At 40.3% G+C, this 22,636-nt stretch overlaps 1 protein-coding gene across 1 annotated transcript in view; it reads left to right on the top strand.

Annotated features, from left to right (window-relative positions):
* Window positions 1–12,586: 12,586 nt before the first annotated feature.
* RAB3C (RAB3C, member RAS oncogene family) overlaps window positions 12,587–22,636 on the top strand; it is a 241,904-nt gene continuing 231,854 nt past the window's right edge. The window contains exon 1 of the mRNA XM_046672482.1: window positions 12,587–12,814. Coding sequence (XP_046528438.1) covers window positions 12,587–12,814 — 228 coding nt within the window. The remainder of the gene's footprint in view (window positions 12,815–22,636) is intronic.

The following is a 22,636-nucleotide window of genomic DNA, read 5'->3' as shown; positions in this document are numbered from 1 at the left end:
TTGTTGATTTTTTCTTTCAGTACTTTGTTTCATTGTCTGCTGACCTCCATTATGATGTGAAGTCAGCCACTCTTCATATTATTGTACCCTTATATATAATATGTCACCTTTTCTCTGTTTTCAAGATTTTCTATTTAACTTTGAATTTAAACAGTTTGACTATGGTATGCCTAGATGTAGTTTCCTTTATATCTTGTCAGCTTAGGGTTTGAAAGAGCCTCTAAGATATGAAAGTTTTTGTTTTTCACCAAATTTGAAAAACATTTAGCCATAATATCTTCAAATGTTTTCTCATCCCATTATCCCCTTCTTTTTCCTTCTGAGACTCCAATTGCATGTATGTTGGACTTCAGGTATTGTTTCACAAATCACTGAGGCTCTGATCATTTTTCTTTATTTTTTCTTTCTCATTGTCAGTTGTACAATTTCTGTTGATTAATCTTTTGATAATCTCAAATTATTAATCTGTTGATAATCTCAACAATATCTGTTGAGATTGACTCTTTCTTCTGCTCTTTGTAGCCTTTTGTCAAGCCCATCGAGAAATTGTTCATTTCAGTTATTGTACTTTTATTTTTAGGCTCCATGTTGGATTCTTTTACACTGGCAGCATGTTATGTTGCCAAGTGAAGAGAGATGCACTCTTGGGTTGAGATATTTGAGTATTGGAAGAGTTTAATAAGATTCATTTACGGTATTGTGTGGAACCAAGACAGGACAGTGAGCTTCTTATAGAAAAGGTGATATAGAAATGTAAATAATAGTATTAGTGCTTTGATTATTCCTTATAGATTTCTAGGGAAAAATATTTATGTTTACATTTTAATTTCTTTCACTTAATTATATTTCTATCATCATTGTTTTTGTAATGCTATGTTTTTTCTTTGTGTTTTTCAAATAAAATTGTGGGCTTCATGACACTTTCAAAAATTTGGACAAGGTACACATTTGTAAAAGTAAAATAATTTTAACAATTTCTTTTTTTGCTAATATATACCTTAACAGCTTCAACTCTGCAGAAACAAAACGCCTTTTCTAGCACCAATGTGTTTCAGATTAATTTGAAGAGTTATATCAGTTTTATTGGGGTCATGAAATATTTTTCTGTCCACTAAATGATGGAACCATAAGGGGGAATGTTCTAGGTCTTCAGTGACCTAGTAAATGGTAAAAAGACAGGGTCAATTGAGTTCCCTAATGCTCTCTCCAGTAAGCTGATCAATTTGGGTCTAGTATTAGGAATTTAGGTCCAGCAAGCCTAAAAGAGTCTCATTGTGTGCCTACTTGGCCTCCAAACTGAGAAAAGCCTGGAACCATAGTCACTTTGCTCCTATAATCTCAGCTTTTTATGATCTGGGACCCAAATCACAATGTTGCTTTAAGAGATGAGACATTGAGCCTGTCATCATTAGTCTGCCTGCCTGTGATTTAACTTTAGCCTACGAAGGCTGTTACTTGTTTGTCATCCAGGGCCTCAGATGTATGTCTGAGTCTCAGCAACTAGAGAAACTTGCAAGCCAACACTGACAAATAATTTCTGTTCAAATGGCCATAGCTTGAGGAGCCTTAAAGAGCTTGAAGAAAGAACATGTTAAGTACCAATTAGCCAAAATGACTCTCATGTGACACTCATCTATGGCGTTAGCAATAAAAGTCAGCTTTTCTTTTAAATGGTTGATTCACTGAACACCTGTCTGAGTGGTAGAACTGATGAAAAGCAACAAGGGAAATGCAACACACCTGTGGATGTGAGCGTTCTTTTATAAGTGTGCATGGGCGGGCTTGTTCTTTGTAATAAATAGTAGCAGTAGCTTTTGAATGAAAATCAGGGATGATTGTATCTAGAGAAGTGGCTCTGTAAGTCATTCTAAGTGGTGGATCTGTGCAATCTGGAAATGCAAATACCTAGACTGCTAACCCCCCAGGTTCCTCAAGAATGGTCCACATATTCATTCCCTCTGTCTCATAAGTGTGTGGACCTACCTTGATGAGTGGAATCAGGGAAAAGAAATGTCAAGAGTTGGAAGGAATCTTTATAGCAAATCACTGGAGGCGTTTTTCCAGGGCTTGAATATTTCAAAATAATATTTAATATTTTTTAAATGTTTACTGTTTTAAAAAAAGTTTAATGATGAGAACTTGGGAAACACACACATTTATATGAAAATTTAGGTTTTCTTTTCCCCAGTGGGAATTTTTAGAGTATTTTACTAAGTATTTTTAAGAGAGATTTTTCCTTATGCCTCATAGTACTGGGTATGACTGTTCTGTTTAATTTTTATTTTCTTCTCAGGAAGAGATATTCTTGCAAGAGATCTATTTTTCATTTTGTGGTCTCAATTTGGACACTGGCCTCCTGTATCCATCGGGTGCTTTCTTACAGAGTGAGGAGAAGTAACGTCCAATTGTGTATTATTTAAAAACATGGCTGATGGAGACAGTCAAGGCCATCTTCCTCAGAGCTGAGCAGAACAGAGCTGCCTCTGCTCTGAGAACACCATTACTGCTTCTTACTAGGTCCTGCCTCCTCAAAGTCTGACAGGGAGCTCACAGTGAGTTACATCACCGGCCCTCAGAAGGTTCTGGCTCTTACCAGGACAGAGATAATGAACACATTCTCAGAATTCAGCTTGTCTGGGCAGCCTGGGCACTCTAGGGTATAGACCCTCTCTGCAGAGTCAACATTATAGTGATGAAATCTGCTGTCACTATTGGCAGAAGGGTGTCTGGTGAAGACAGCAGCTCGTAGAGAGTGCCAGGACACCATTTCTACATCCCATGGATCTCGTCCTAAATTTCAGATTCCTCAGTCTCCTCTAAGATATATCCCTGAGGCCTGGACAATGTACACCTACCCTGGCTTCCATGTGGACATTTGTTAATCCAATGAATTCCAAACCTGGTTGATCAAAAGAATCGCATGGGAGCTTTAAAAATTACAGATACCTGACCCCACTTTGAATATTCTAATTCTGCAGAATTCAGGTGGAGTTCCCCAGGTTTGGAAATCTTGGATCTAGCGTACCCTATGAGGATTTAGTTTTATATTCCTGAATAAAAATGTATCCAATGAGAGAGAGCATGTATTTGAGAACACAGTACCTGGTATTTCTTGCTACCAAGAAATGAGGAGAAAGATTATGTATATTTTATCCATATCCATGAGAAAAGTTTGAAGGGATTCTTCACATTTTGTTGCTAAGAGAGAGGCCTTTTCATTTTTATAAATTGACATCTGAATATAGGAAGTGTGAATGTCAAGAATGTTTGATTTTTTTATATTTTAAAGTTAATTTTGTTTTAAAAAGCTGTATATGGGGAAGATGGTTGCTCAGCTACGTGGGCTCAGGCAGGGATATAGGACTTGTGCTTTCAGCCCATCCTCCTGTTTGCACGTCCTAGCCACACCCAGAGGGACCGTCCATCCCAGCTTGCTGATTTCAACACTGAAAGTCCTGCCATCCTAGTTTTAGCACTGAATGTTCTGCTGTTTCCCACAAAACCCTCAATCCCAGACAAACCAGGAGGGTTGGTCACTCCAGCCACAGCCCGTAGTCAAGCCACCTGGCATCTCCAATCCCAAGGTGGTTCCAGGCTGTGCAGGGTAAGGGTTCTCGTGGATTTCCCTCTGAGGCCTAGGATTCACCTTCCTCCAGTCATTCACTTCCAAATCCCAAGCCTTGTTTATCTCTCTTCCCTACTTCTCTTTGTCTTTATGGAGTTTTGCTTTTGTAAAAACCCTTTGCTGTTAATTTAGAAAGGTTTTGGGAAAATATGGAGATAACCACCATGTATGCAAGATACCATTTATATATATTTATATATATTATATATATAAGCATATATACTATTTTACATGTATATAGGAAGACTCTTAATGATTTCTCACATTAATGACATTATGGACTTTTCTAAAAGTTTATTTTTATTGAGATATAATTGACATATAATATTTTGTAAGCTTAAGATGTACCACATGTTGATTTCATACATTTATAAATTGCAATATGATTACCACTGTAGTTTTAGCTAAGACCTCTATCATGTCACATAATTATAATTTCTTTTATCTGGTGGGAATAATTAAGTCTAGTCTCTTAGCGGCTTCGAGGTTTATAATAAAATATTGTTGTCTGTAATGATACTATGGACTTTGATGATTTACCAAATTCAGTATCAGTAATTAGGTTAAACTTCACCTAAAACCAACCCCAAGGTCATATAAGAGGACAGTTTCCCCATAATTACGGTGAATTTTTGGAGCTTTCTTTCTCATGCTTTTCTTACCATGCATTACTTGGATTCTGCCCCCTTATTAGTCCGGACAGCCAGCCCTGGTGGTCTAGTAGTTAAGATTCAGCGCTCTTGCCTCTGTGGCCTGGGTTCGTTTCCCAATCAGGGAACCACACCACCTGTCTGTTGGTTGTCATACTGTGGTGGCTGCGTGTTGCTGTGATGCTGAAAGCTATGCCACCATTATTTCAAATACCAGGAGGGTCACCCATGGTGGACAGTGTCAGCAGAGCTTCACTGCTGAAGACAGAGTAGGAAGAAGGACCTGGCCACCCGCTTCTGAAAACACTGGCCATGAAAACTCTGTGAATAGCAGTGGAGCATTGTCTGATACAGCACTGGAAGGTGAGAAGATGGCACAAACGGAGTGGACGGGATTCTTCTCTGCTGTACACAGAGTCACTGGGAGTTGGAATCTACTTGATGGCACTAACAACAAAAATTAATCCAGGCATTAAACTTAGTCTTCTTTCAGTTTCTGCAAAAGTCTACTCATACCTGTAAGTTTCATGAGTTTAGTAACTCTCCAGAAGTTACTGGGTAACAGGCAGTATCATAGGACAGGTCACACCATGGGGTATATGGCTGTTGGCCACATTCTTCTCCCCACAGCCTCTCCAGACCACAGAACATTTGTATCTACACACAGGTCTCTCAGGGTCTCAGCTTCTATCCTGAGGGGTATTTTGATGAATACTCTTTTTTTCCATCTCTTCACATTTGAAATGAGAGTGTAATTAATTGTAAGGTGTTTATTTTAGTAATTATGAAACTCTACAGAGTGGAAGTGTTGGATGTCCAAACCTCTTTCCCTCTAAGCTTAGGAAATGAGAGGAAGCATATTCTATAAAATTGACCATTTCCATTTCACAGAGTAGCATCAGTGGGAGTTGAGGAAGAAAGAAAGTGAATGGCTTGTGTATCATTTCACTGCAACAAGAGGAATGACAAAGATGATGATGGAAGCTTTAATCAAGGACTTAACCTATGGCAACAATTTTACTTGGATGATTTCACTACTATTCTTATTTTATAGACAAGGAAATTGCAGCTTAGAATGGATCAAAACAAAGCAAAAATCTTGTCCTAGTTTACACAAGCAGCAGACCTAGGATTCTCCCTCAGGCAGCCTGACCATAGAGTGTGTGCTTTTTACCCATATTCGCAGCACATCAAGGATGTAGAATGCTCTTTTTCACAGATGTGTGTGCATGCACGTAATTTCAGAACTCCTAGAAAAGAAGTACAATGATGTTTTTCTACCTCTCCTCATGCTGTGATTTAGAAGGCCTGGATTGCCAGTAGCTGGATGCTCACCAGCATCCCAGGACTGCACTAGTGACCACCTGCCTTCCGCATTTGTGAGGATGTGCAGGAGCTGCTGGGCCCAGGGCTCTGCTTCATTGCAGCTGTCAGGATTGCAGCGTTGGAGTTCAGAGAGCAATCCCAGCCACTGTGGTTCCCTTCCCAGCAGACTTTGCTTACGTTCTTCTCTCTGTGGTCTGGGTGTCCCCTTTCACCTGCTGCTGCGCAGCCCCCACACAGGCTCTCTGCCCCTCTGGAAATCCTCTGTAACCATAGCAGGAATGACCTAGAGTGAGGCCTGAGAACACGGGTGTTTGATACTAATAGGAACCGTTTTTACATGGTTTGATAAGCTTCATTTCCTTTTTCTTGACATTAGCAATATACATCTATAGATTTCAAATGATATTCAAAAAGCATTATAATGAATTTTAAAATAGATCAAGTTTAGGTCACACCTCTCTTCAACAAAGGAATTTTTTCTTGAAGCAAAGAGAACAAGTACCCTTACCTCTTCCGATATTCTCCTCTGTGATTGAAGTTTGAAGCTCGTCAGTTTGGTGAAGGGAAGAGTGAACTGGCTGAGCCCGCATGTTCGTAACACTTCAAGAACACATTTGGTCCAGGTAATGAGGGCTCAGTACCCAGGCTGAGAGAAATCAAGATGACCTATTGAAACACAAGGACCCTCCACTTTAGCTTCCTCTCAAATACCCTTAATTGCAGCATTAAAATAGGGACAATAACTTCGGGTTCCCCATCCAGTACATAGGGAGCTTGGAGGTTGTCACTCTCATCCTCACACAAGAAAAAAGCTGAACAAACTGAATATTAACAACTATTCTTAGATTCTTTAGAGAATTGAGGTCATAGAGAAAACTGCCGCCCTCCGAAGAGACAGGCAGATACAGAGAATCACAACTTCCTCAAATAGAAACCCCCACAGGAACCAGTAGTGGGGTAGGAAAACCTCAACTGTAATTGATGAATTGCTGGAGGGTTAGTATGGACAAGTCTAAGAGATAAAAACCACAGGGGTGCCAGTGTTTTTTTTGGGGGGGCGACTTTTATGAACATTACCATCAGGAGCCCTGTCAAGTTCTCACAGTGAAGGCTGGGGGGAAATCCCCTCATGCTTCTGGCGGGGGAAGTGGAAAGTAGCCGTTTTGAAATACACTGCAAACGTGGGGGTACTAACAGATAGTGACATCTGGGGACAGTGAAGGGATTAGGTGTGATGACCTATGTAAAGCACGTAGTACCACGCCTGTAAGAGCTGCCGTTACAGTTATTTTACCATTTTCCTGTGCATAAGCTGAGAGTTACCCACATCTGCTAAAGAAGCTACGCGTGAGATAGCAATCCAGAGATCAGCTAGAAGGAGGACTGGGAAATTTAGCTTGAGGGATACCTTTAAAACCTGTATAGTGATTTGCATTGTGGAAGCATTGCCATAAGTTGACATACCATCATATACATTCTCCTGTGAGTCTCATGAAATAGAATTCTTTCCCTGCTAACAGAAAGAAAAGGGACGGCGATGATTTCCAAGGGCTGCCCACTTTTCCAGGCCCTTTACTTGAGAAGCTGGGGTTAGAGTATAAGTCTTCTAGAGCCTTGGCTGCTTCCGGTTCCTTGGACAGCATCCTCTTGGTTCGACGGTGATGTGTCCTCAGTGACACAGGAGTGTTTTATTGCTTCTCAACTGGCTCTTGCCGGAGCAAACAGTAGCAGACACATGGAGAAACTGCTGGCTGGAGACTGCAAAGAGCAGCACAATTCTAATCCACTCTGACAGACAAATAGGGAGGTAGCAAACTGCCCAGAGGAGGACCTTCACCAGGAAACAGCACCTGGGGGCCAGAGTGCAGGTGTTGGGAAATTCTAACTTTTAATATTTTCCTTCTTGGTTTTAAAATTTTAGTCTTTACTTTGGAGCTCTCAGGAATAATTCTTTTTTATTATTTTGTTCTTTTCTTTTCCCCCAGGTAACAATGATTGAGATTTGAAACTACTTTACGTATTTCTACACTTCCAATGCGTATGTCCCATCCTTGCTTTCACCCTCCAACTTCAAAGAATTGTATTTGCTCTTCTGGGTAACTTACCCTCCTTCATCCCCCCACGGACCTTCAGGATGCTATCAGTTGTAGTAGCCAGAACATAGGACACTTAAAGTGACTTGTTTTTGTCTTTCTCATCAGAGCCAAGAAATGGCTTAGCATAGTTTAGATTCTTAAATGCCAAAGGGAATCCCTGAAAATAATCGCTTTTCCCATTTATTTTGAAAAACAAATGTCAAAAATTTTGAAGTACGCTGTGGTTACATGTATTACTCGGAGATAATCTGTTTGGTCCCTAGTCAACAGAACTTCTGGAGAAAGTAGAATTGAAATAAAAAATAATTGCAACTAGGGACTCTTTTGGAATTGAGTTTATGAATATTTTAAATGTCAATACCTACCAGCATTGTTCCTGTTTTCCTGGTTGGGTGCTTCCCAAATCAGCCAGTATTGTGTTGGGAGTTCACAGAGAGACAGGGTGAGATCTGTATTTATTTTAAAGAAATATTAAATTGAGCATTTCTTGTGTGAGGATGGGAGTGACAACTTCCAAGCTCCTTACATACTGGACAGGAAACCCAAAGTCATTATCCTTATTTTAAAGATGAAATTAGGGGTAATAGAGAGGAAGCTAAAGTAGAGGGGTCCTTGTTTTTCGATAGGTTTATCTTAATTTCACTCAGCTAAATCCATGTTACATCCACCTGCTATTTAACCAAGGCACACCAAGAGGGGCAGCACAGTGGCTTTCCAAGGCACTAACTCCCAGAGGTCAAGGATTTGCTTCAAACTTGCTGAATTCCTTAATGACACATTGTAGCAGTCTCATCCATAGATCTATATATTCAACAGGGCAGAAAGTTCCTTGTTATTTGTCCACAAACTGATTAGCAGTTTTATCAGGGTCTTAAATGAATATATAAAATGTGTACTGATCAAACTCAGGAATGATACAAATCTAACATTTTTGATGAAAGGACATAAAATTATCAGATCAGAATCCAATTGTAAATCAAGGCAAAGAGAAGGAAATATAATAGGGTACATATAAAGGTTGACGCTTCCATTAAAAAATAAATTGCACAAGTATAACATAGGGATTTGGGAGACCTATGTTTATAACAGTTAGTGGGGAAAAAAGTGCTGAACATTCGAGGAGACTTTACTAAGTGAAATGTGACAGGATATAATGGCCTTATTTTACTCTGCCCTGATGAGATAAATATTTGGAATATTGCAACCAATTGTAGGAGCCACTCATGGGACTTGGACATCTGGAGAGATGTCCATTTTAACCTAGCAGGACGTGTGGAATTTTTCAGACATGTCCTGTGCGGGGAGAGGGGCTAGCGCAGTTGGCATCATCCGAGCAGGAGGAGAGACAGCTGTTGAAGCCATGATTGGTTCCTTCAGACACCTGAAGGTCTTTCAGATGGGAGAGCAATCAACTCTCTCGATGCATGAGGCAGAATCTAGAACACATGGGCAGAAGCTACAGGGAAGTACATTTTAACTCACATCTAAGAAAGAAATTTATAGCAATTGCAGTTGTTTAGCAGTGAAATAGGCTGCTCACAGCCTGGTGAACTTCCTGTCACTCAGTGTGAAGGGCTGAAATGCTGAGATGCCCGCAAAAGGGACTCTCAGGAGGAGTGGGAAGTTAAGACTACCCTGAAGATTCTTTCCAACTCTATGATTCTTTCCTTTAAAAAATTAATTCAAGATTAGTGCAATTTAAAGAGTTATCTTTTATACATCTTTTATGAACTCCAGTTTACTCTCTGGGAGTAACTCATGTTTTCAAATTTCAGCTATATTTTCCCATGAAAATTTTTTAAATGTTCACATGACTTGGTATTTAGAGGTATCAGTAAATTTACCTAATGACTGTCTATAAGTCCATTTGACATTCATATATTGTCAAATTGCTTCATTTTCATCCTCAGCAAGATTAGGGCAGTCTCTTTCTCCATTCTTGGAGCCAAGATTTATTTCATTATTCTAAAGTTTAATAAAACACGTATACATTTCCAATGCACATCTTTTTGCTTTCTGTGAATCTTATTGGGGATATAAATCAGGCAATAGTAAAAAAAATCATCTTCAAGATTTTGGGATAAGAAACTCTTCCAATTAATCCTTTAGAGGCCCTGAATACACGTATCCAGCAGCTTCGTCCTCCCCATCCTAGACACCCTCTGTGCTCCCACCACTTTCTTTGCTGCAAAGATTTTCAATTTCTCTTACTGCAGAAAATCCCGGTATGGTTTTCTCCATCTAAGTCTCCACAATTATATTGAAAAAGTCTTTATATTAATGATGTCTGTATTTCTGCAGGTTTGGGAATCAGTCTAATTTTGGAATATGATTTGGGATTGATAGCAGCTGTCCTTATCACATTTTTCTTTTGTGGCAACCTAGAGATCCACAGGACTCAGTTGGAATATCACTTTAGGGTAATGGGGTGCAATATATGGTAGGCTATTAGGCTGAGTAAGTGCGTATCTCTAGGAAATTTGTGGTGTCTATTTTTTGATTGTGGCTTAGCTGAACATTCTTAATCCAGAACCTAGGATCTGGGATGATTCGTATAAAAGATGGTAAAAAAGATCTTCCTAACAAAGGCCATCTTCAGGCCTGGATGAACTTAGCACATCCCGAAGAGGGGATTATTAATTGGTGAAAGGACTAAGTCTGCAGGAATGGGAATGCCAAACAAACAGTTACCTGGCTTTCTGGTTCGTCAGAAGTCATCAGCAAGACTTCGTTGTTCAAAATGGTAGTCAAGAATTATAACCCTATTGTTATCCTTGGTTGGCTGCTTGTCTTGGGGGAGGTTTACCTTGGTGTGTAGACTCCTGGGGCAGAAATGAAAATGATGATATCTGCCTATTTTAGGGGCCTGGTTTTGCCCACTGGCAAACACTCATTATAAGTTATAATTACTGAAAGATATCAGTGTGGTTACATGGTTACGTGTGGTTACATGACTTAGAAAGAGAAATGCTTAGGGCTGGCCCTGTGGCCTGATGGTTAAGTTCAGCGCATTCCTCTTCGCCAGCCCGGGTTCCGTTCCCGGGTGCAGACCTACACCACTTGTCAGCAGCCAGGCAACCCACATGCAAAGTAGAGGAAGATTGGCACACATGTTACCTCAGGGTGAGTCTTCCTCAGCAAAACAAAAAAAAAGAGAGAGTCTTCTCTTACTGAAAGTAAGTATTTGTAGTAATGGAAAATGTTATCTCATCATCTCCCTTTTTCCCTTTCCCTCAGTTGTCTGTAAACATACACACACACACACACACACACACCCCTACACGGGATTTCAACAACTGATGTTACCTTAGACGAGCCTGAGTACTACTGACTGTTTCTAGCATTCTACTATCTTCTGGGGCTTCTCGTTGCCATCTCCCCAAGAGAAAGATATAATTATTAATCAGATTTTGTGGGAAATGAAAAAAGACTGTCTGGCCTAGCACTGTCTAATAGAACTTTCTGCAGTGATGACAATGCTGTCTGCTTGCACTGTCCAATACAGTAGGCACTAGCCACAAGCCACATGAGGCTATTGTGCACTTGAAATGTGGCTAGCGTGACTGAGGAACTGAGTTTTTAATTTAATTTAATTTAATTTAATTTAATTTAATTTAAATATAAATATGCATATGTGACTAGTGGCTACTGTATTGGACAAGCACAACAATTGCCAAAGAAATCATAGCATCAGAAAAGCTGATAAGTAAATGCACCAATCAGTGGCATTCACCATTCTAAATGCCTCTTTTCTATGTAGAGTCACATGGTACTTAGAAGTAATGCAGCATCATTTTTATAGATATTAAGATGATCATCAAAAAAGATGAGGAAAAAGTCAACATCCACCTAAAGCATTTATAATAATAATAGAGATCAGTCTTGATTCTTTGCTGGGTGCTTTCCATATATGCTTTACAGATATATCATCTATTATTTTCACTCGTGTTCCAAGTTAGATAATTTTTCTCATTTTGTGTAAGAGAGTAAACCAAGGCACACCAATTTAAAATAATAAACCCAAGGCCACACAGTAAATGTTGGAGCCAAGGTTTGAACCCGTTAGATTCTTCAATGCTGCATCTCACAATGAAGATTTTCCACATTGTTTTGTAGTGCACGTGCACGTATTCCCCTGGTCTTTGGGAAAGATGGTGGAGGTTAAGAACATGAGCCCTGACACAACACTGCCTGATTTGAATCCTGCCTTACTACTTAGCACCTGTGTGAAATTGAGCATGTTACTTAATATGTCTGAGCCTCAATTTTCTCCTTTTAATATGGAAATAATAAAGGTACCCACCTCATAGGTTGTGTGAGAGTTAACAGTTCCTGTCACATTGTTTGAACCATATATATTTGCCATCATCATTATTTTTGATATGAAAAAGACTGCGATTTGTGTTAGGATGTTGGTTTAATGTGGTATTAATAAACAAATAGAGATAGCTTTGTGTGTGCTCCCACAGAAAATAAGAAAGACTCTAATAATTCGGATAATTCAGTAAGAAATTCCCTGATATTCAGCCAATTTGCTATCTCCATGACTGGAATTATAAAGTTTTAGAGCCCACCTGCCCTGGCCAGTTCCTCATATCTTTGCTTTTCAAGTTACCCTTATAGACGTCTCCTTTGGTGTCTTTGATTGTTCTGAATCCTGAGCAGTGACAAACACCAACACAGCTGGAAAGAGCTGTAAGATTTGCCGTTCTGTCTTCCAGCAGGGAATTATTGCCATGGATACCAGCATCAGAGGAAGACTGGGGAACACTCTCAACTTGTCTCCTGAGTGGTCTGACATCTGTTTCTGGCAAGACCAATAATGAGTATGCTGCTAGCTTCATATTAAATGGGAGACTGATCCCCACCTCTTCTGTTTTTTACCACAGATGGCCTCTGCCCAAGATGCCAGGTATGGCCAGAAAGACTCCTCTGATCAGAATTTTGACTACATGTTTAAACTGCTCATCATTGGCAACAGCAGTGTGGGGAAAACATCTTTTCTGTTCCGTTATGCGGATGACTCCTTTACCTCTGCATTCGTCAGCACAGTTGGGATCGATTTCAAAGTAAAAACCGTATTCAAAAATGAAAAGAGAATCAAGCTTCAGATTTGGGTAAGTGACTTTGAACTAACAGTGTGCTTCAGTCTAGGACATTGAACATATAAATGTGTAAAGGAAAAGGTTTCTGCCATGGTCTGTTCCCAGGGGGTCTGTAAGCCTCCATTTCTAGGTTCTTTGCTGTGGAACACTCTGTTTCAAGGACAGTAGAGTGATGTTTAAGGTATGGAGGCTGAATCACGCCTTGTTGTCAAGTGATGCTCCTTAAGACCTTTCAGAAGATAGAAAATCCAAATATCTGTTGTGTTGGTGGTAGAAGGAACACTCAATGAAAAGTCTGGCTCTGCCGTTTGTGATCTGTGTGACCTTGAGCAAGTCTCTGAATCCTTCTATGCCACTTTTATAATCCACAAAATAGGCAAAGTGGATCTAGCCTTTTAGGTCACAAGAAGCAGCCTGCCCTGGGCTTTTTAAAGAAGGTAAACAACCAAACATAGAGAAAGCTTAGGTTTAGTCTCTTCAGAAAGCCCCAGATGTAACTTTGAATGTGGTCTATTTATACTTCACAGACTTTGTGTTCTCCGCTCTAAGAGTTAGGTTTATCCATACAGTCAACAAAACAAAACAAATGAAACAAAATATTTATTTTAAACAGGGCTTTCCTCTATGCAGAAGCTTCTCCAGTGAGTTTTGAGAGCATTTGGCTAGCTTTCTGCCTCTTCCCACTCCCTGCAGAAGATCAGAGATCCCTTAACTAAATTGTTGGGATAAATTTAGGAGAACAACAAGCGAAAAACAGAGGAAAAATGTGTGTGGGTAACAGGTTCAAGGTAATATAAGAGATGGAGTAGCCAAACAATTGGTTACACCGAGAGATAATTACATAGTAAGCATTTTATGTACATCATATAATGTATGGGTCCAAATGTTTTTACAGTTAGTTTTGGTTCCCTTTTCCTGTTCATTTGTACCTCTGCCACTCACATTGATTTGAGTTATAAACAGGCATTTCCCAAGAGGTGAGGTTTCTACCTTCTTTTGGGACAACTCCAACATCGACCTCCATGTGGCGCTGGTGCCAGGGTTGATCGGTAGGACCAAGATAAGCCTCCCTCCTCAAATATGGAAAGTTGGAAGAAAGACAAACCCCAGAGTAAAGCATTTAAACTTTTTTTTTTTTAATAAAAGAGCCATTTATTAAAATATCTAGATGAACTGAAAGACCTTTAACCATCCTGAGGCTCTTAGGAGTACAATTTTAAGATTCAGGTATATACACAGACTTAGCTAACTTACAGTAGATTGTTACTTTTTCACTTATTATAACTCTGGAGTCTTCCAAGTCTAATTAGAACTCAGGAAAGAACTTGGAAAAGCAGGCGGTCTTCTTCAACGCTCCACCAGTCCCCAAAGCCGTTTTTGTTGGGAGGGTCCCTCTTTAGGTACTTAAACGCACAGCTAGATTTATGGAGACAGAAAGAGCTGTGCTCATTACTTCACATTTGGGTTCTGGTTCATTCTCTTCCTTTTGAGCTTTAGGCAACCAACTGTCATATTGAGATAACTTTCAAATTAAGGCTTAAGAAGGGTTCCTTAACTCTCAGGGGCTTTGCTGAATTGAAAATTAAAATTAATTTGATAACTACACATCTCTCAACTCTATGACCGTGTTCTTTCTGCTAATATGAAAGAACAATCATCCCTCTGGCTGATAGATGCATGTTTGTCTTCTTTGCCTTATATCTTAGAGAAGTTTAAAGGTGTTTGTCATGATCATTTAGGTAAAACACCCACATGATGTATTCATTCAATCCTATTATCTCTAGCAACTTCTCAATCCAGGTTTTTGACAGAAATGCTTTGTAGAGATACAAAATCATCTGTCCTTAATGTAAAACAGGTTCAAGTAATATAATTTTTTTGAGAATTATAAAGTATTCTATACTTAAAAAATATTTTCTTCAAAACACTCAATGCTAGTACCAGGCCAGGGCTAATTTATTTACCTTTCTTGGGCATTGAAGTTAAGTTATTTCTGCCTAGGTCTTACTTCTGAATAAACGTAGCTCTTCTCTGAGCCAACCAAAGGCCAGCTCAGATCTCTGAGCTGCCTCTCCTTGTGCTTCTCAGTTTCTATAACTTCACTCAAAAGCCTCTGACATCTAATTCTCTTCAAATTGTCTCTGATCTCCCATAATCCACAAATTTTCCAAAATCTTCAACTCTTCAACCCCAGTGCAGGCCGGGACCTCATTCCAGGGCTTCCGTCCTTCCATTCTGTGGACACCCACACTCTCTTCAGGGCTCAGCCACTCAGAAATGCTTCACCTTGCCCTCTCCTCAGTCACAATAACAGTCTGATGGCCACTATTATCTTTAAAATTGAAAAATCTCAATTCTTCCTCTTTAGGGACATCAGGACCTCTTAAGGTACCTATGATTCTAGGGGCGTGACAATGAATTTTATACTACCGTATACCAACTTGTCTAGAGGACTGTGAAACAATCAAAAGAAGTACTATACAAAGATTTTGTGCTGATTGAACTTGTATAGTTCAAAAAAGAAATTAATACTCTGGAGTAGTTATATACTTCTACAAGCAAATACAAACTTGTATAAATATTATACAAATGTAGCTAGCGTTTGCTGAACAGATACCTATGCCAGGCATTACCTATGCCTTATCCTAATTCCCATAACTACCCAACTTTGCATTTATTATTATCCCTATTTTACTGAAGAGATCTGAAGGTAGAAAAGTTAAATAGCTTGTTCAGGATCATACATGGTGAATGGCTGTTTCCAGGCTAGATCTATGATGTTCTCATACGTGGGCTTGTTTCCCTTCCCCATGCTGCCTTAATTAGGAAGTCTTCTTGAATATGTGGTGTTTTTGTGAAGATGGCAGTCTTAGACCATGTATCCTGGGGTGTTAAAGAAAAGGTTTTTGAAAGAGTTTGACCATTTCAATGAATTGAGGCATGCAGGGGAAGACATGATAAGGAGTAATGGGGTGGTCTGCCGGAGTATAGTCATTCCCACCATAGTTCTAGGGATCCTGGCTTTATGCCATAACGTAAGTATACTGAGAAATATTTAGTTGTGTACAGTTCTCATTGTTTAATGATTTCAACAAATCATTTATTTGGGAATATATTTGGCACTGATGGTTTGTCATCTCATTGTATTTTAATAATCAAACAATTAACTGGTTTTCCTGGCTTATAGTATTTTTATGCACTTATATTCATGTGTGACTAATTCATGAAGGAGTCCACAATTATCTTAGCCTATACTGTGAACTGTTTCTACTCATAACACTTCTGACACCAAATGTGTGGGTTTTCCAGACCAAACAATTCTTCATTTCTCTGTGGACACCAACTGGGTGTCCTACAATTTAATTCAATTATGACACTAACTGCCTGAAGTTAGCACAGATCCCACAGATAAAGAGCTCAGTTCTACAAGACTGCCCCCACTCCCATTCACTTCAAACACCAATTACAAGTCTGGGCCACCTATACTTCTGACCTACAGGCTATAAATTGGCAAGTCCCACAATCCCACCCCTCAGGGTTGGTAATTTGCTAGAACAGCTCGAAGAACTGAGGAAAATGGTTTACTTACTATTACTAGTTTATTTTAAAGGATGCAACTCAAGAACAGCCAAATAGAAGAGAAGCATAGGGAAGTTTTTGGGGAGGATGGGTACAGCTTCCATGCCCTCTCTGGGTATGTCGTTCTCCCAGCACCTCGATGTGTTCACCAACCCAGAAGCTCTACAAACCTCCGAACCTCATGTATGGAGCTTCCATTACATAGGCATGATTAATTAAATCATTGGCCATTGGTGATTGAATTCCATTTCCGGCACCTCTCCCTTCCCAGATGTCAGGGGGGTGGGACTGAAAGGTTAAACCCTTTCATCATATGGTTTGAACCCTTTTATCATATGGTTTATTCTTCTGGCAACCAGCCCTCGTTCTATCTAGGGGCTCACCAAGAATCACCTCATTAGTGTAGACTCTGGTATGCTTGAAAGGGGCTTATTATGAATAACAAAAGATGTTCCTTTCACCTCTATCACTTGGGAAATTCCAAGGGTTTTAGAAGCTCTATGCCAGGAACCAGGAGGAAGACCAAATATTTATTTCTTATTCTGTCACAATATTACAGCCTTTTATATATTTCAGAGGAAGAGAAGCAAAATGGTTTCATAGTAATGAAAACCACCATGCATTAGTCTAGTGCATTATTACCTTTACCAAGACGGGCTGCAGATATTGATATGATTTTGATCACTCTATTAATTTCAAACTGCCCAAAAATAGAACTGTTTCCTGGTTAGGAGACCAAGATATAAAGAGGTTAAGTCATTTGACCTTACCTTACAGTTAGTGTCAGAGCAGAGTCTAAAATCTGGGTCTCCTACCACCTGGGCCAATCTGTTACAACACCAATTTCACTCTCAAGGTAAGTGCTGTGTTATGACAATTGTGATAAATCTCCTCCCTGATTGCCAATGGAATCCTTCAGGCATAGAAACACCAAACTTGAGGCCAGATTCCAAGTAATATTCCTAATATGACAGGAGAGGAGATTCTTCTGTTCTTTACTTAATGATTGGCTTTTTACATGTGTTGTGTCAGGATTTTCTGAGTCCACAAACTTGCTTACTGAATTTTCAACAGTCTACATTCAAGTAAAGCATTTTCATGGATACTAGAAACATTGATATTTCTTCCCGGACATGTTACACCTCATCTCTGTGGAAGTTCATTGCTGCCTTGTAATAAACTTCTTTAGAGAAATATCATTGTTCGTTTGCACTCAGTTACAAACTCTGTGTTCTGCTAGCGTATTTATGCATCCCTCTAGCCTTCACTATATTAACATTTCTTATTGCACTTTCATTTATTATCATTTGTATAATTCTCAAATCAAAATTTTAGAGAGTCTAAATATTTGGTTTGATTCTTTTATCTTTTGTGTCTGTTTAATGGTGAATGAATGTATTGGAGAAATTTAGTATGGTTTTTCGCTTTAATTATAGAAAAATACTTCACAGCTGGGGTTATGTAATATTTTTCTTCTAATTTAAAAAGCAGTTTAGCCTTGAGAAAGGCCATGTAGGGTAGATTTCTTCCCAATGAGGAGATTGAAAAATAATATAGCATCCATTACTAAGAATATCTCCTGTATTTATTTTCATATCTAGATGACTACTGTAAGAAGTTTGAGGCCTATAACAAACTGCAAAGTAAAGAATGTTGATAATTATTGAAATTAGACTGTGTCTGTAGCCAGACTAGACAGTGTGGGTCCCCTGAATAAATGACAATTTCCTTTGATTAATAAAAGTACATAGATCTCCTTTTTCAGTTGGGTCTACATTGTTCAATTCCAAAAATCAGGGTTGACTCTAACTAATGGAAGACTTAGCTTGAAAAATCCGTAGCTTAATTAGAGAATAGAGGTTTAAAATGTGCGGGGGGCAGGTAGGCTGTAGGGATCACTGTTTCCTTAAGAAGTAGAACAAGTATTTTATCATTTTTGCATTCTCTTTTCCCACCTTCACCCTTCCCTACTCCTTGTCCTGCCTCTCCCTTCTTCCGTCTTTCCTTCTATCCTTCCCTTCTTCATTTCTGAGCTCTGGCCAGGCTGAGTTAATAGGAAACTCATCTTCAAACCCATCCAGTGTGTTCAGAGGCCAAAGCTGCCACATACAGATGCATACATTGTGCACTGGACAAGTGCACGAGCCAAGGGTTCAGATGGGACCTCTCTCCAGTAAGAGCACCAGTTGCTGAGCTGTGATTGGCTCTAGGAAGGGGCCCTTTTCCTTTTCATAAAGATGCCATCTGCTTGTCAAGCATGTGCTGCTGGTCCATACACAATCAAAGGGGATTCTGATTCCCATACAGCAACGATATATGCAGGCAGCATCTATGTCACAATCTAATGCAGGAGATGGATGGGGAAACAGAGTAGGATACAAGCCCTGCTTCCCTAGTGGAGGCCTGGAGGAAGAGGGCATTTTAAAATATAGTTTTATTATTATTTAGGTATGGTGTGGCCAACAGATCAAGAGACAACTGAAAAGGTAGTTATATCTCTTAGTTACAATCTCAAGAGAAGGGGATGAGGTACACTGAGAATGAGGGCAATCACGTTGGCGGTCAGGAGGCAGAGGGGGAACTGTGATAAGAGCCTCTGTTGGGGTTTCTGCATAAGAAATGGGACAGGCAGGGTAAACAGGTTCAGGATTGGCTGGTTTGAATAACTTCAGCAGACCCTGGGCACAGAGGCTGTCTCTGGTTGTCTGGTACGTGGCCATGGGGTGATTAGGGCAAGTGGATAGTGGCCCAGAATGTGAGAGCCCAATAAGGGAGGTGGTGGGGATGTGAGCCCTGGATTGGTTGGTTTGCATTTGAAAATGAGCTCCGCTGAGTTGTATGCTGTCTCCAAGAATTGGGTGACTCTGGGAGGGGCAGTCCCCCCAGGGTCCACAAGGCCCCAGAAGTCAAAGCATCACAACACAGTAAGTAAAAGACATGCGTAATACACAAGGCAGGTTCTTGGAGCTCCAGGGGTGGCTTCTGCCATTGATGCCACTTTGACAAATGCCTGTAGTTTGAACCACCCTCACCACAAGCTCAGTGCAGTCTAGGTCTCAGTATTTAGAGACCTAGACCACTGGGTCCAGAAAAGATCTCAAAGATTTTCTGGCTCAACCCCTCATTTGATGATATGAATGATAATAGCATCATTTATTGAACCCAGTGTTGACCCATAAAGTAAGCACTTTATGTTTACGCCTATTAAAAAAATTTTTTTGCAACAAGCCCATGAGGGAAAGTGGTATTATTAGCCCCATTTTATGGATGAGGAAACAGAAAATCAGAAAGATAAAGGGATTTGCCCAATGTCACAGCTAGGATATGTCAGAAGCAGGATTGAACCAGGGCATTGAATCGAAAGCCCATGCATTTGACCATATGGTGTGAATGAGGTCCAGCAAGGCCAAATGATTTGTTGGAGATCATCAAGGAATCAGATCTGTAACCTTACAAATCTTAATCCCTAGCAGGTACTTTTTCCACATTAAGTAATTGCTCAATATCTTTGCATATTCCCTTCTTACCTCTTCCAAGAAATTATTTATAGTTACAGAAGGCAATAAGTTGTTTTGCTTAAAATTTGCTATCTGCCAGCATGAGTGGGTTGTGCATTATCTGTTTTGTGTTTAAAACACATAGATATGCACAGCAGGAGGGACTGGAACATATTCAACTAACTCTTTCCTGTACATTTCTGGAAGGCCTGTTTCCACTGCCTGGGAACATGCATATAAAGAGGAGTATGTAGAAGGAAGAATCTGAGTAAACGGAATGAGTACCTACGGGAAAATATTTCTGCCTGTGATTTTTGCATTTGATGTTCATTTAGCCTCATCACCCTGCCCATTGATTTCAGAATGGTGTTTAAACCCTCCCGTCTATTTATAGGAAACCAACATTTTCTGCCCTGGTGAGCTCCATAAGAGAACCACCGAAGCCAGTGACAGCTGCCAAGACCATTCCTGGTGCTGTCGTCTGTATGCTCTTTTCTCCCCATCACATTTCTTCTAACTTAGCATCTGCTTTTCCTGAGAGATTGAGAAAGGCAAGACTTAGTTTCACTCCTGAGAGGAAGCTGATAGTGTGTGTGAAATGTCAAGATGCATGAAAACATTCACTCTGTCAGACAGCTGAAAGCAGCAACTCCCACATCCCACTGTGTTTAAACCACTCTTCTCAGCATTGACAAAATATGAAGGAGGGTAAAGACTTTGTTCCTGGCCTAATAGAGCTTACCAGCTAAGTGGAAAGATGAAGACAAACATGGAAGACAGGATCAGCCTGTGGATCAGTAAGCGTAAGCTGCCAGGGGCAGAGTGGCCCAGTGACTTGAGCAGGGCCTTTAGAGTCTGGCTGGCAGGGTTCAAAGGCTGACCTTGATCTCACTAACTGTGTGACCTCAAGCCTAACTTCTCTGACCCCCTGTTTACTCATTTGTGAAACAAAAGAAAATAGCACCTACCCCTAAGCCAAGCATTTGCTATAGTAAATACTTACCTAGTTCAATGTTAGACACAAAACTAACAACAAATGTTAGTTTTCTTCTTTTCCAAATAGTGTACCAACCTTCAGGCTTCTGTGCTCAATAAAGTAAGTTAGTCGAATCAAATATTTTCTGGGCGCCTACTGTGGGCCAGGCATTGTGCTAGGTGCTGGGGATACGATGGTGGAGGAGGCACAGGGTTTCCCATAAGGAGCCAGCCGTCTGACAGGGAGGTAGATGAGTGGAGAGGGAATTCCATCTGCTGTGATAAATGCACAGGAGGTGTGAGCACAGGAGACAGAGGAAAGATGCGAACCCAGCCTTGACAAGTCTGGGAAGGCTTCCTGAGAGCATCTCTATCGGAGCCAAGAACTGACAGATGAAAAGGAGTTATTCATTCATTCATTCATTCACTCAATCAACATTTATTGATATTTTCACTATGTGCCAGACATCATGAAGGAATTTGAGATGGAAAGCACATACATGAAAACTATAGATTGTGTTAGTGCTGTGGAAAAATAGTCAGAGCACTCTGATGAATGAAAACCGGCATCAGGGGAGGGGGAACCTATTTTTGTTAGATGATCCATGAGGGTTTATATGCGATGATGGAGCTGAGACTGGGAGAATGAGCAGGAGCCAGCCATTTGAAGAACAGGAGTGAGCTTGCTCGCTCTCTCTTTCTCCTTTCAAAAGTAAGAGTTTTTGTTTTCTGATTTGTTTCTCACCATGGCTTCATATGGAGCATTTATGTCCTGCTGCTGTGTATCCAATCCTGCCTTTCCTCCCATTCTGCCCTCCATTTGAGCAGGAGTAGATCTAGATTATTGGGGCCTGAAGCTTTTACAGTTTGACAATCCTCTTTAAGGAATAAGATACAAAAATACCTTACTTTTGCAAAAGTAGCAAAAACAGATGACCATGTGAACCCATTGCTGGGGCCCCTTGGAAGGAACGTAAAGCTTCATCTTCAGTCAGCTTCGTGGCAGCTAAGTGCTGCTTTTATGGAAATTTTACCTGCATGTCTGTAGGGACCGAAGGACACATGCGACCGATGAGAAGCAGTTACAACTAGTGCAAAAGAGAAACAGACAATGGGAGCGTGCAGGCAAAGGTGTGTTGAGACAGTGGGACAGAGAAGGGGCATTTGTGCAGGGGACTGGAGTCCTGGGGCAAATGGCTTAACTTCTCTAGGCATCAGTTACCTGATCTTGAAAACCAAGGGGATGAAAACTCAACCAAAACAAAAACAAAATTGACATTCAATGATCCCTAATGTGCCAGATACAGTTGTATGTGTTTATAGGAATGAAGTCATCTAATCCTCACAAAAACCTGTGAGATGGATATGATTCTTATCTTGAATTTACAGATGAAGAAACTGAGGCACGGAAAAGGTGAATAACTTGCCCATGTCACATAGCTAACAAGTAGTTAGCAGATCCGAGTGTGAGCCTCCTAGCTTTGCAGCCTTTTCTCTTAACCTGTTCTGCTACCTCTTCCCTGTAAGTGCCGCTTTTGAGTAATTGCTCTGGGCCAGCCACTGAGAATATTTCATTTTTTCATTTTTTGTGAGGAAAATGGGCCCTGAGCTAACATCTGTTGCCAATCTTCCTCTTTTTGCTTGAAGAAGATTGTTGCTGAGCTAACATCCATGCCCATCTTCCTCCATTTTATGTAGGACGCCACCACAGCATGGCTTGATGAGCAGTGCTAGGTCTGCGCCCAGGATCCAAACCTGAGAACCCCAGGCTGCCAAAGTGGAG

This window comes from Equus quagga, chromosome 9 (assembly GCF_021613505.1).
Source record: "Equus quagga isolate Etosha38 chromosome 9, UCLA_HA_Equagga_1.0, whole genome shotgun sequence".
Classification (NCBI taxonomy): Eukaryota; Metazoa; Chordata; class Mammalia; order Perissodactyla; family Equidae; genus Equus; species Equus quagga.
The sequence above is the reverse complement of the archived record's forward strand: the minus strand, read 5'-3'. Positions and strand labels throughout refer to the sequence as shown.